A 12,060-nucleotide genomic window follows, 5' to 3' on the forward strand; every position below is an offset into this window, starting at 1 on the left:
ATTTTGTATCATCTTATGACTGTTAAAAATAAAAAATATTGAAACAGAAAATCTTTCATCAATCCACTTTTAAGTTCTTTTTCCAAAGCCTAACTTTTTTTTGCGAAAAGAACAAACCATTCCCTGAAGAAACTCGTATTTCACAGCATAGTGTACACTGTAGCTCCTGTGCAAAGGACAATAAAGCCTTTCAATGTTGAATCTTAGTAACGTTTGATCATAACATCGTGTATCTTATGGATCAACTGCACTGATAAATACATGTACAATAACTTACTTATTGACTTGTTTACATTTTGTACTGCCTTGACCATATTGCTCTTGTATTTGTATGGTAATGTTGTAATGTTTTGTAAGCGTAATGTTCAATGTATCATAGGTCCAATTTATAGGCACAGTTTTGAGCTTGTATTGTCAAAATGATACTTATACTGTCTGTTATGTGTGATTGCACCATTGGGAATGTTTGGAATTTCGCTGTACTCTGTGTAGTGACAATAAAGGAATCTAATCTAATCGTTTGTGTGAACGCACGTTGGGAGCAGTCGCTGCCGATCCACCCGGGGTAGCACTGGCAGGATCCATCGATGGGGTTACACGTGCCGTTGTTGGTGCAGCTGCAGCGCCACGCACAGTTCTTCCCAAAGTGTCCGCTGGGACACACTGCGAACAAGAGAGGGGTGTGTGTCAGGGGGGGAAGTAAGGCAAGGCAAGTTTATTTATATAGCACCTTTCAATACAAGGCAATTCAAGGTGCTTTACAAAAATGAAAGACTTTCAGACAAAGGCTTTTAAAAACAGTCATTAAAAAGAAATGATAGTAAAAGAAACATTAAAAGACTGTCAACGTTTTCCCCAAAACTAAGAAAATACCCAGTCGTACCTTGTAACCCACTATAAAATAGTCGTACCTTGTATCCTACTATAAAGCTCACAATAGTTTTAGTAAAACTAAGAAAATGTACCCTATAGTCCTCGAATTATAAGATCCTTTAGTTTTTTCCGAAACTAATAAAACTGGCCTCTAGTTTGACCCACAAACCATTTAAAAGTACTTTAGCTAAGTTTACGTGTGTCTTTCTAGGACTTTTTTGGTATCCTTCCGCGAACCAGGGGTTTGAAACCAAAACGGACCTGTCAACGTTTTCCCCAAAACTAAGAAAATACCCAGTCGTACCTAGTAACCCACTATAAAATAGTCGTACCTAGTAACCCACTATAAAATAGTCGTACCTAGTAACCCACTATAAAATAGTCGTACCTAGTAACCCACTATAAAATAGTCGTACCTTGTAACCCACTATAAAATAGTCGTACCTAGTAACCCACTATAAAATAGTCGTACCTAGTAACCCACTATAAAATAGTCGTACCTTGTAACCCACTATAAAATAGTCGTACCTTGTAACCCACTATAAATAGTCGTACCTAGTACCCACTATAAAATAGTCGTACCTAGTAACCCACTATAAAATAGTCGTACCTAGTAACCCACTATAAAATAGTCGTACCTAGTAACCCACTATAAAATAGTCGTACCTTGTAACCCACTATAAAATAGTCGTACCTAGTAACCCACTATAAAATAGTCGTACCTAGTAACCCACTATAAAATAGTCGTACCTAGTAACCCACTATAAAATAGTCGTACCTAGTATCCTACTATAAAGCTCACAATAGTTTTAGTAAAACTAAGTAACACATTTACTTAAGTATTCTACTAAGGTACTCTCTTGACGTACTTGTACCTTATTTCACATGATTACACTTCCTCCACTACTTTTCTGGAGGCAAATAATGTACGTTTTTATTATTTAACACTAATAGTTAGCTACTTTGCACACATAAGACATGCTGATATAATACAGTATGTTGCTGTACTAATTCACCAGGTATATTACCATGTATTTGAACTGGCTGAAATGACAACATTGAAAGAAATTTAAATGTGTTTGTTTGTGATAAAAACGGAATAATATTCTATAATACCGTGAAAAAACACTCTGCAAACCTGTACTTTGATAATTGAAGTACATTTAGCTGAAAATACTTGAACATCATCATCTGAGTGTTCTTTCCTCCTCAGGTGGTTAATCAGACTCAGAATCCAAGTAGGTTAAAGGGAACATTACAAGAAACATAAATACAAAAGAAAATACAATAATTGGAGAAAGAAACATGTCCCTTTTAAGATAAAAGTATCCTCCATTTTCTGAATCTCTGTCATATCGGTTTTCCTCCCCGGAGCTACTTGATTATATTTGGATATCACTGTGACATTTTAACACACTAGTATTCAGTATTGGTCTCGTATGTGAGGCTGCTTTGTGGAGCAGAGTGTTACAGTGGATCATATGCTTGTTTAATAGCTTATGGTTGAAAGCCAACATTACACAAAGATACCAGCTTGCAGCATTAATGATGATATCAATGAGTAAACTGTAATGTATCCAGAGATGGCAAAAGTACTCACATCCTTTACTCAAGTAGAAGTACAGATACTCGTGTTTAAAAATACTCTGGTGAAAGTAGAAGTGCTGACTAAACTTCTTTACTCAAGTGAAAGTAAAGAGGCTTTGAAGTGTACTTCAGTAAAAAGTACCCATAACTAGCAGCTGTTTTAAAGAGTACCTGACCTCCCTTTATATTAATAGAACAATAATGTCATTGTTAGCTAATGAATGTTTCCATGCTGAACAACGGCAACATGACAACGTTTCCATTGGTCCCTCTTCTTTAGAGAAGAGCAGGAAATGATGGATACACGGATCGTGTTCAAATCAATAGGCACGCAATGACTCTAAAGAATAATGATCACGCATCAAACACACATTCAGACTAAAGGAACCAGCTGTTTGGAAAATGAGAGAAGTAGAAAGTACAGGTATTTGAGTTCAACATGTAAGAAGTAGAAAGTTCAGGTATTTGAGTTCAACATGTAAGAAGTAGAAAGTACAGGTATTTGAGTTCAACATGTGAGAAGTAGAAAGTACAGGTATTTGTGTTCAACATGTAAGAAGTAGAAAGTACAGGTATTTGAGTTCAACATGTAAGAAGTAGAAAGTACAGGTATTTGTGTTCAACATGTAAGAAGTAGAAAGTACAGGTATTTGAGTTCAACATGTAAGAAGTAGAAAGTACAGGTATTTGTGTTCAACATGTAAGAAGTAGAAAGTACAGGTATTTGTGTTCAACATGTAAGAAGTAGAAAGTTCAGGTATTTGTGTTCAACATGTGAGAAGTAGAAAGTTCAAGTATTTGAGTTCAACATGTGAGAAGTAGAAAGTACAGGTATTTGAGTTCAACATGTAAGAAGTAGAAAGTACAGGTATTTGTGTTCAACATGTAAGAAGTAGAAAGTTCAGGTATTTGTGTTCAACATGTAAGAAGTAGAAGTACAGGTATTTGAGTTCAACATGTAAGAAGTAGAAAGTACAGGTATTTGAGTTCAACATGTAAGAAGTAGAAAGTACAGGTATTTGTGTTCAACATGTAAGAAGTAGAAAGTTCAGGTATTTGTGTTCAACATGTAAGAAGTAGAAAGTACAGGTATTTGAGTTCAACATGTAAGAAGTAGAAAGTACAGGTATTTGAGTTCAACATGTGAGAAGTAGAAAGTACAAGTATTTGAGTTCAACATGTAAGAAGTAGAAAGTACAGGTATTTGTGTTCAACATGTAAGAAGTAGAAAGTACAGGTGTTTGTGTTCAACATGTGAGAAGTAGAAAGTACAGGTATTTGAGTTCAACATGTAAGAAGTAGAAAGTACAGGTATTTGTGTTCAACATGTAAGAAGTAGAAAGTACAGGTATTTGAGTTCAACATGTAAGAAGTAGAAAGTACAGGTATTTGTGTTCAACATGTAAGAAGTAGAAAGTACAGGTATTTGTGTTCAACATGTAAGAAGTAGAAAGTACAGGTATTTGAGTTCAACATGTAAGAAGTAGAAAGTACAGGTATTTGAGTTCAACATGTAAGAAGTAGAAAGTACAGGTATTTGTGTTCAACATGTAAGAAGTAGAAAGTACAGGTATTTGTGTTCAACATGTAAGAAGTAGAAAGTACAGGTATTTGTGTTCATCATGTAAGAAGTAGAAAGTACAGGTATTTGTGTTCAACATGTAAGAAGTAGAAAGTACAGGTATTTGTGTTCAACATGTAAGAAGTAGAAAGTACAGGTATTTGTGTTCAACATGTAAGAAGTAGAAAGTACAGGTATTTGTGTTCAACATGTGAGAAGTAGAAAGTACAGGTATTTGTGTTCAACATGTAAGAAGTAGAAAGTACAGGTATTTGAGTTCAACATGTAAGAAGTAGAAAGTACAGGTATTTGAGTTCAACATGTAAGAAGTAGAAAGTACAGGTATTTGGGTTCAACATGTGAGAAGTAGAAAGTACAGGTATTTGTGTTCAACATGTAAGAAGTAGAAAGTACAGGTATTTGAGTTCAACATGTAAGAAGTAGAAAGTACAGGTATTTGAGTTCAACATGTAAGAAGTAGAAAGTACAGGTATTTGAGTTCAACATGTAAGAAGTAGAAAGTACAGGTATTTGAGTTCAACATGTGAGAAGTAGAAAGTACAGGTATTGGGTTCAACATGTAAGAAGTAGAAAGTACAGGTATTTGTGTTCAACATGTAAGAAGTAGAAAGTACAGGTATTTGAGTTCAAACTGTAAGAAGTAGAAAGTACAGGTATTTGGGTTCAACATGTAAGAAGTAGAAAGTACAGGTATTTGGGTTCAACATGTGACAAGTAGAAAGTACAGGTATTTGTGTTCAACATGTAAGAAGTAGAAAGTACAGGTATTTGAGTTCAACATGTAAGAAGTAGAAAGTACAGGTATTTGAGTTCAACATGTAAGAAGTAGAAAGTACAGGTATTTGTGTTCAACATGTAAGAAGTAGAAAGTACAGGTATTTGGGTTCAACATGTGAGAAGTAGAAAGTACAGGTATTTGTGTTCAACATGTAAGAAGTAGAAAGTACAGGTATTTGTGTTCATCATGTAAGAAGTAGAAAGTACAGGTATTTGTGTTCAACATGTAAGAAGTAGAAAGTACAGGTATTTGTGTTCAACATGTAAGAAGTAGAAAGTACAGGTATTTGTGTTCAACATGTAAGAAGTAGAAAGTACAGGTATTTGTGTTCAACATGTGAGAAGTAGAAAGTACAGGTATTTGTGTTCAACATGTAAGAAGTAGAAAGTACAGGTATTTGAGTTCAACATGTAAGAAGTAGAAAGTACAGGTATTTGAGTTCAACATGTAAGAAGTAGAAAGTACAGGTATTTGAGTTCAACATGTAAGAAGTAGAAAGTACAGGTATTTGGGTTCAACATGTGAGAAGTAGAAAGTACAGGTATTTGTGTTCAACATGTAAGAAGTAGAAAGTACAGGTATTTGAGTTCAACATGTAAGAAGTAGAAAGTACAGGTATTTGAGTTCAACATGTAAGAAGTAGAAAGTACAGGTATTTGAGTTCAACATGTAAGAAGTAGAAAGTACAGGTATTTGAGTTCAACATGTGAGAAGTAGAAAGTACAGGTATTTGAGTTCAACATGTGAGAAGTAGAAAGTACAGGTATTTGAGTTCAACATGTGAGAAGTAGAAAGTACAGGTATTTGTGTTCAACATGTAAGAAGTAGAAAGTACAGGTATTTGGGTTCAACATGTAAGAAGTAGAAAGTACAGGTATTTGGGTTCAACATGTAAGAAGTAGAAAGTTCAGGTATTTGTGTTCAACATGTAAGAAGTAGAAAGTACAGGTATTTGAGTTCAACATGTAAGAAGTAGAAAGTACAGGTATTTGAGTTCAACATGTAAGAAGTAGAAAGTACAGGTATTTGAGTTCAACATGTAAGAAGTAGAAAGTACAGGTATTTGAGTTCAACATGTAAGAAGTAGAAAGTACAGGTATTTGGGTTCAACATGTAAGAAGTAGAAAGTACAGGTATTTGGGTTCAACATGTAAGAAGTAGAAAGTTCAGGTATTTGTGTTCAACATGTAAGAAGTAGAAAGTACAGGTATTTGAGTTCAACATGTAAGAAGTAGAAAGTACAGGTATTTGAGTTCAACATGTAAGAAGTAGAAAGTACAGGTATTTGTGTTCAACATGTAAGAAGTAGAAAGTACAGGTATTTGAGTTCAACATGTAAGAAGTAGAAAGTACAGGTATTTGTGTTCAACATGTAAGATGTCAAAGTAAAAAGTCATCTGAAAAATAAGTAGTAAAGTACTGATACCAGAAAAATTGACTTGAGTACAGTAACGAAGTATTTGTACTCCACTACTTCCCACCTCGGGGTAACTCACCCTCGTTGCACAGCGCCCCCCTGAAGCCCGGCAGACATTCACACTGTCCCGAGACGTGGTGACACGGCCCGACGCTGTGAACACACTGAGGACACGTCTGACTGCAGCGGTGACCGAAGTATCCCGGAGAGCAGACTGCAGGAAGCACAAAGGAAAGCACTTTAAACGTCAATCAATCAGAACTCCCAATTTTAGTCCCACAAAGGGGACATTTACATGGTTACAGCAAAGTAAAGAGGCATACATAAAATACTAGAGTGTGTGTGTGTGTGTGTGTGTGTGTGTGTGTGTGTGTGTGTGTGTGTGTGTTTGTTTTTAATGTATTGTGTCTTGATATTTGTCTATGTTGATGTTACACATGGAGCTGCTGTGATGCAAGTCAAATTTCAGACTTGATCTGACCATTAAAGTGTTATCGTATCGTATGGTGTTGCAGTGTATGTGTGTGTGTGTGTGTGTGTGTGTGTGTGTGTGTGTGTGTGTGTGTGTGTGTGTGTGTGTGTGTGTGTACTCACTCCTCTGACAGGTGGTGTCTCTGTATCCTGGAGCACACTCACAGGTTCCCTCGTCTGGAGAGCAGGATGCTCCGTTCCTGCAGTTACAGGAGAGCGAGCAGTTTGGACCCCAGCGGCCCTCTGCACACACACTGTCACAGTGGATACCTGCTCACACACACACACACACACACACACACACACACACACACACACACACACACACACACACACACACACACACACACACACACACACACACACACACACACACACACACACACACACACACACACACACACACACACACACACACACACACACACACACACACACACACACACCTTTTAGTTTATTTTGTAGAGAATGCATCTTCTACAGTCTCTTCATGTGGACTAAAAGCTGTCCAAAAATGTTAGTTTCGGTTTCTTGTTTTATTTTGAAATCAATTTTGTCTTGTTTAACTTCCTGTCTCTCTGTTTCCCCTCCTGTTTGATTGTCCAATTCTTTACACCAGCTACCCCTTGTGTTTACCCCTTAGCGATGGAATTGTCACGGTCTGTCTGTGTTGTGTTTTGTCTTGTCTTTTTCTGTCTTTGGTTTCATGTTTTATTTTGAAAAGTCTTCACCTCCTGTCTTGCCTGTTGCTGTCTGTCTGTTTTCCCTCCTACCTAATTACCCGATTGTGTTCATCTGGGGGGTATACTACGAAGCAGGATTTTCGCTTAGCGGCTAATTCAGGGAAAACTCCGGCTTTCCGGTCCTACGAAGCTGGTTCTCTTTTTAGCAGGCTAGATCTCCATGGTAACTTATGCTTAGCGGCTAACCTGGTCGGGACCAGGTTAGGTTGCAGGCTAAGAGCTCAACTCAGTGAAAGCACTGCCTGCTGACCAATCAGAGCTCAGTGTGCGGAGTTTAAAGCGATCAAGTCATATTACAGGAGAAAGGAAATACAGAAAAGCTGCCGTTGCAGGAAAGACGGCCGGCAAAAATCACCGACTGTGTGAACGTGAACATTAATAGAATATCACCTCCATCTTCAGAGCAATCTGACTATTATAACATTAGCGTTAAGAAAGCTTACTTAAATATCTGCCACAACATAAGTAACCGGATCAGAGTAACATTAAGTACAGTCCGCGGCATATCACTTCATAATGTATCATATATCTCCTGATCTGAGTCAGCTGAGCCGTATCTGGCCGTGCAACACTCACAGTGTCACATGCTGTATGCAGAAGTATTATTTTAAGCAACACATTAAGTTGACGAAACACTCGAGACAAATGTAGGCCTAATTAAAGTCAGATGGTGTCTTAGACGGGGCCGTGATATCATAAACCTGTTAATACGCATTCAAACACTTGTTCTGTTACCAGCTGTATTCACCTTGCAGGTGCAGCTATGTGGCTTTGATCCTGGATAAAGTGTTTAAGTCATGGATGTTTAAAGTTTAACTTCTTCATATGTCTAATATTAAAGTTCACTTTTCATTCAGGAAGTATGACGCTGCGCTGTCAGTACGCTTCTCCATGTTTCTGATTGGTCGAATGCTCCAGATACCACCCCTTTCATGTGAACGCGCACCTAACTAGATAGGAAACGGCTGGCTTGAGCGATCCACTTGATAACCCGCGTCGTAGTACAGTTTAGCGAGAGCGCGTATCTTTTGGATTAGGCCAACCGGCTAACTCAAACATATCCAGGTTAGGTTGAACCAGCTTCGTAGTATAGGCCCCTGGTGCCCCTGTGTTTTCTCCTCCCTCCTCACCTGTGTCTTGTTTGTGTGATTAGTCTTGTGTGTATTTAAGTTCTGGTTTTTCTGTCATTGTTGGTTCATTGTTTGTCTTTGACTGTGTTCTCGTGTTCTGTTTGTGCCTCTAGACCGTGAAATAAAGGTATTTTTTCACTCAACCGCAACAGGAATATCACATCCCCTACATTGTTGTTGTGTCGTTGTGGGTGTCTCTGGTATGGAGGAGGATTAGGGCCACATGAAAACAATGTTTGGGGGATGTGAATTTTTTTTTTTTAATTCTGAGAAAAAAAGTCATAATTCTGAATTCTCTCTCTTTCCACATCCCCCAAAAACGTTTTTCATGTGGCCCTAAGCCTCTTCCGTACTCCGGCCTGTAATAAATGAAATACAAATGATTATGAGTTGTTACCGGTCCATCCAGCCAGACAGCGGCAGTGACCCGTGGAGTGATGACAGCCGTCAGCATGGCTGCAGTCACAGCGCTCCGTACAGTCCAGACCATACGTGCCGTCCTGAGGAGAAACACAACCAGAGATACAATTCAATATAACATGATGCAGTCAGTCAGTCTACAGAGAGAAATAGATCAATAAAGGGCAGAGAATAACAAGAACCAATCAGTTACAACTCATCAGAATCAGAAACAGGTTTAGCAGGTAAGTTGACACGTACATGGAATTTGACCTGGTGTCGCGGTGCATACATAAAAGTAAAACAAAAATTAATTTAATTATGAAAAATATTTTAAGAAAAACTATAATAACATTAAAAAAATATAGTCAAATATAGCAGTATTTACATTGAAATGGAATTGGAATAAAATATGTGCAGTAATAAAAAAAACAAGATATTGTGTACATGATGTGTGTGGAGTATGTGTGGCCCTTTCTCATTTCATCAAATCCCCCTCCTCGACTCCTCAACTCCTCGACTCCTCCGGTAGTGACCCGGAAATGAATTTTAGCGCGCCATGTTGAAGGACCGAGGATCGAGCGTCGAGGAGGCTCTCTGGAGGAGTTCTAACCGAGGAGACACTGATGGGTCCTCCACGGCTCCTTCGTGGATGCATTTCCGGGAACAGAGATGTTTCAAAGAGTCGTGACGCACGGCCGGACTGATCTCAGCCAATCACAGCTCTGCATGCATCCCCTGGATATTATTTTATTAACTGCTCTCATCGCAACGCGATGTTTACAGAGAGAACAGCTGTGAGGTCCGTGCAGAAAGCAGAGCAGTGTGTATAATATATATCACTCAGTATAACAGGCCTACATTACTCTCTGTATTTGCTGTAGTTTAGTAGATAACAAACAAAGAGTCGATATTTTTCTAAAACCATTTAGTGCTTCACATAATAAAATACACAACGGCTGGAGCCTGATTATATGCTTTAGGAGCTGTAGGTGCGTGTGGTACAGTGTGTGTGTGTGTGTGTGTGTGTGTGTGTGTGTGTGTGTGTGTGTGTGTGTTGTACAGTGTGTAGGTGTGTGTGTTGTACAGTGCGTAGATGCAGCGGACAGAAAGGTCTCAGTTGGTTTGGTGTCCTCTGCTTACTTTTAATACTTGTAAATAAAACGTTTGGCCCGTAATTTATTTCCCTCATTGTAGCGACCAGAGAGGGGGGGGGGATATCCAGTCTCTGATAGTGTTACGTTATTATGAGAGTGCTCTGTTTGATTCTGAAATGGTATATTTATATAAATATATTCAAAGTAAATATATAAGTGGTCATGAACACATGTGTCCATCAGACAGAGGGCTGCTGTGCCTCCTGTCATCATTAATGGACGTCTCTTTAAAATGACCGCTCAGAGGAGAGGAGTTCTCATTTCTCTAACCGCCTGCTGCTTCCTCTCTCCTCGGTTCCCCTCCTCGGCTCCTCGGCTCGCATCTCCTGTGGGCGGGACTAAGTCTCGAGGAGGGGAGTCAAGGAGGGGAGTTAGAGAAATGAGAAAGGGCCAGTGTGTGTGTGTGTGTGTGTGTGTGTGTGTGTGTGTGTGTATGTGTGTGTGTCACCTGGCACTGCAGCTGGCACCTCTCTCCTCTCCACCCTGCAGCGCAGCTACAGCGACCCTCCAGAGCGCTGCAGGACGCTCCGTTCACACACAGACAGCTGCGGTTACAGCCCAGACCCCAGCGCCCACTGGGGCAGCTGATGGAGCAGTCCACCCCGTGCCAGCCTGTAAACAACAACAACAACAACATCACACACATGCTTTAGTTCAGATGCAATGTAACATCAGACGATAGAACAGATATACTATTTCCTTGACTGGAAAATGTCATTTAGAAGTAATATTTAGACTAAGACTAAGATGGAGCAGTCCACCCCATGCCAGCCTGTAAACAACAACAACAACAACAACAACAACAACAACATCACACACAAGCCTTAATTCAGATGCACTGTAACATCAGCAGATATACTGCATTGATCGATACAGTACATAAAATATGGTAAACTAATTAATACAAAATAAACAGTAGATATTTACAAATCAACAGCAGTTTTCAGTCATTTAGAACACACACACACACACACACACACACACACACACACACACACACACACACACACACACACACACACACACACACACACACACACACACACACACACACACACACACACACACACACACACACACACACACACCACACACACACACACACACACACACACACACACACACACACACACACACACACACACACACACACACACACACACACACACACACACACACACACACACAAGTTCAGATGCACTGTAACAACAGAGGATAGAACAGATATACTGCATTGATCAAAAACGAATAAATACAAAATAAACAGAAAATATATTTTACGAATCAACATTAGAAAATATAAATATGTAGAAAGTAGACCAAAGTGGTATTGTGTCTCCTCTCCCTCTCCTCTCCTCACCTGGGGTGCAGGAGCAGGATCCGTCCACAGGTGAGCACAGCGCTCTGTTCTTGCAGCTGCAGGAGGAGGAGCAGTCTGCTCCGTGACTTCCTGTCGGGCAGGGCAGCGAGCAGGTGGGACCCTGAGACCGTCAGGTAGGAGATAAACAGTCAGACACACATCTCTGAATTTCAGTTTCACACACAAGTACTTCACATCTGACCTTTTAAATGTTTTTAATGATCAAATAAGGAGATGCTTTTCCCCCCTCATCTGCCTTTGTATGTTGGCATCAAAGAACACCGCTGACATACTGTGTGTTTATTCATATTAACTGTCTGTTAAAGTTATTTTTCACGGTATAAATTGAGAGCAGCATCAAGAGCATGTGTCAAGCAGCCAGAATGAGAAATCTGTTGTTTGTCATAACGAATGTTTAAGGATGAATTTTATGTGAAATATATATTATATTATCTAAGTGTGTGGAAGCAGTGGGGACATGTGTGTGTGTGTGTGTGTAAAAGGTGCACTTTGGTTTATGACACTTCATACTGCTGCCACAAGAGGGTGCTAAGGAGTCATAT

At 39.2% G+C, this 12,060-nt stretch overlaps 1 protein-coding gene across 1 annotated transcript in view; it reads right to left on the minus strand.

The window, feature by feature from the left end:
* Positions 1 to 12,060, minus strand: part of megf10 (multiple EGF-like-domains 10) — a 71,218-nt gene that overhangs the window by 12,811 nt on the left and 46,347 nt on the right. Inside the window, 6 exon segments of the mRNA XM_034202008.1 lie at positions 535 to 663; positions 6,317 to 6,451; positions 6,832 to 6,978; positions 8,979 to 9,081; positions 10,586 to 10,749; positions 11,498 to 11,618. Coding sequence (XP_034057899.1) covers positions 535 to 663; positions 6,317 to 6,451; positions 6,832 to 6,978; positions 8,979 to 9,081; positions 10,586 to 10,749; positions 11,498 to 11,618 — 799 coding nt within the window.

The sequence above is a fragment of the Gymnodraco acuticeps genome, unplaced genomic scaffold (genome assembly GCF_902827175.1).
Source record: "Gymnodraco acuticeps unplaced genomic scaffold, fGymAcu1.1, whole genome shotgun sequence".
Classification (NCBI taxonomy): Eukaryota; Metazoa; Chordata; class Actinopteri; order Perciformes; family Bathydraconidae; genus Gymnodraco; species Gymnodraco acuticeps.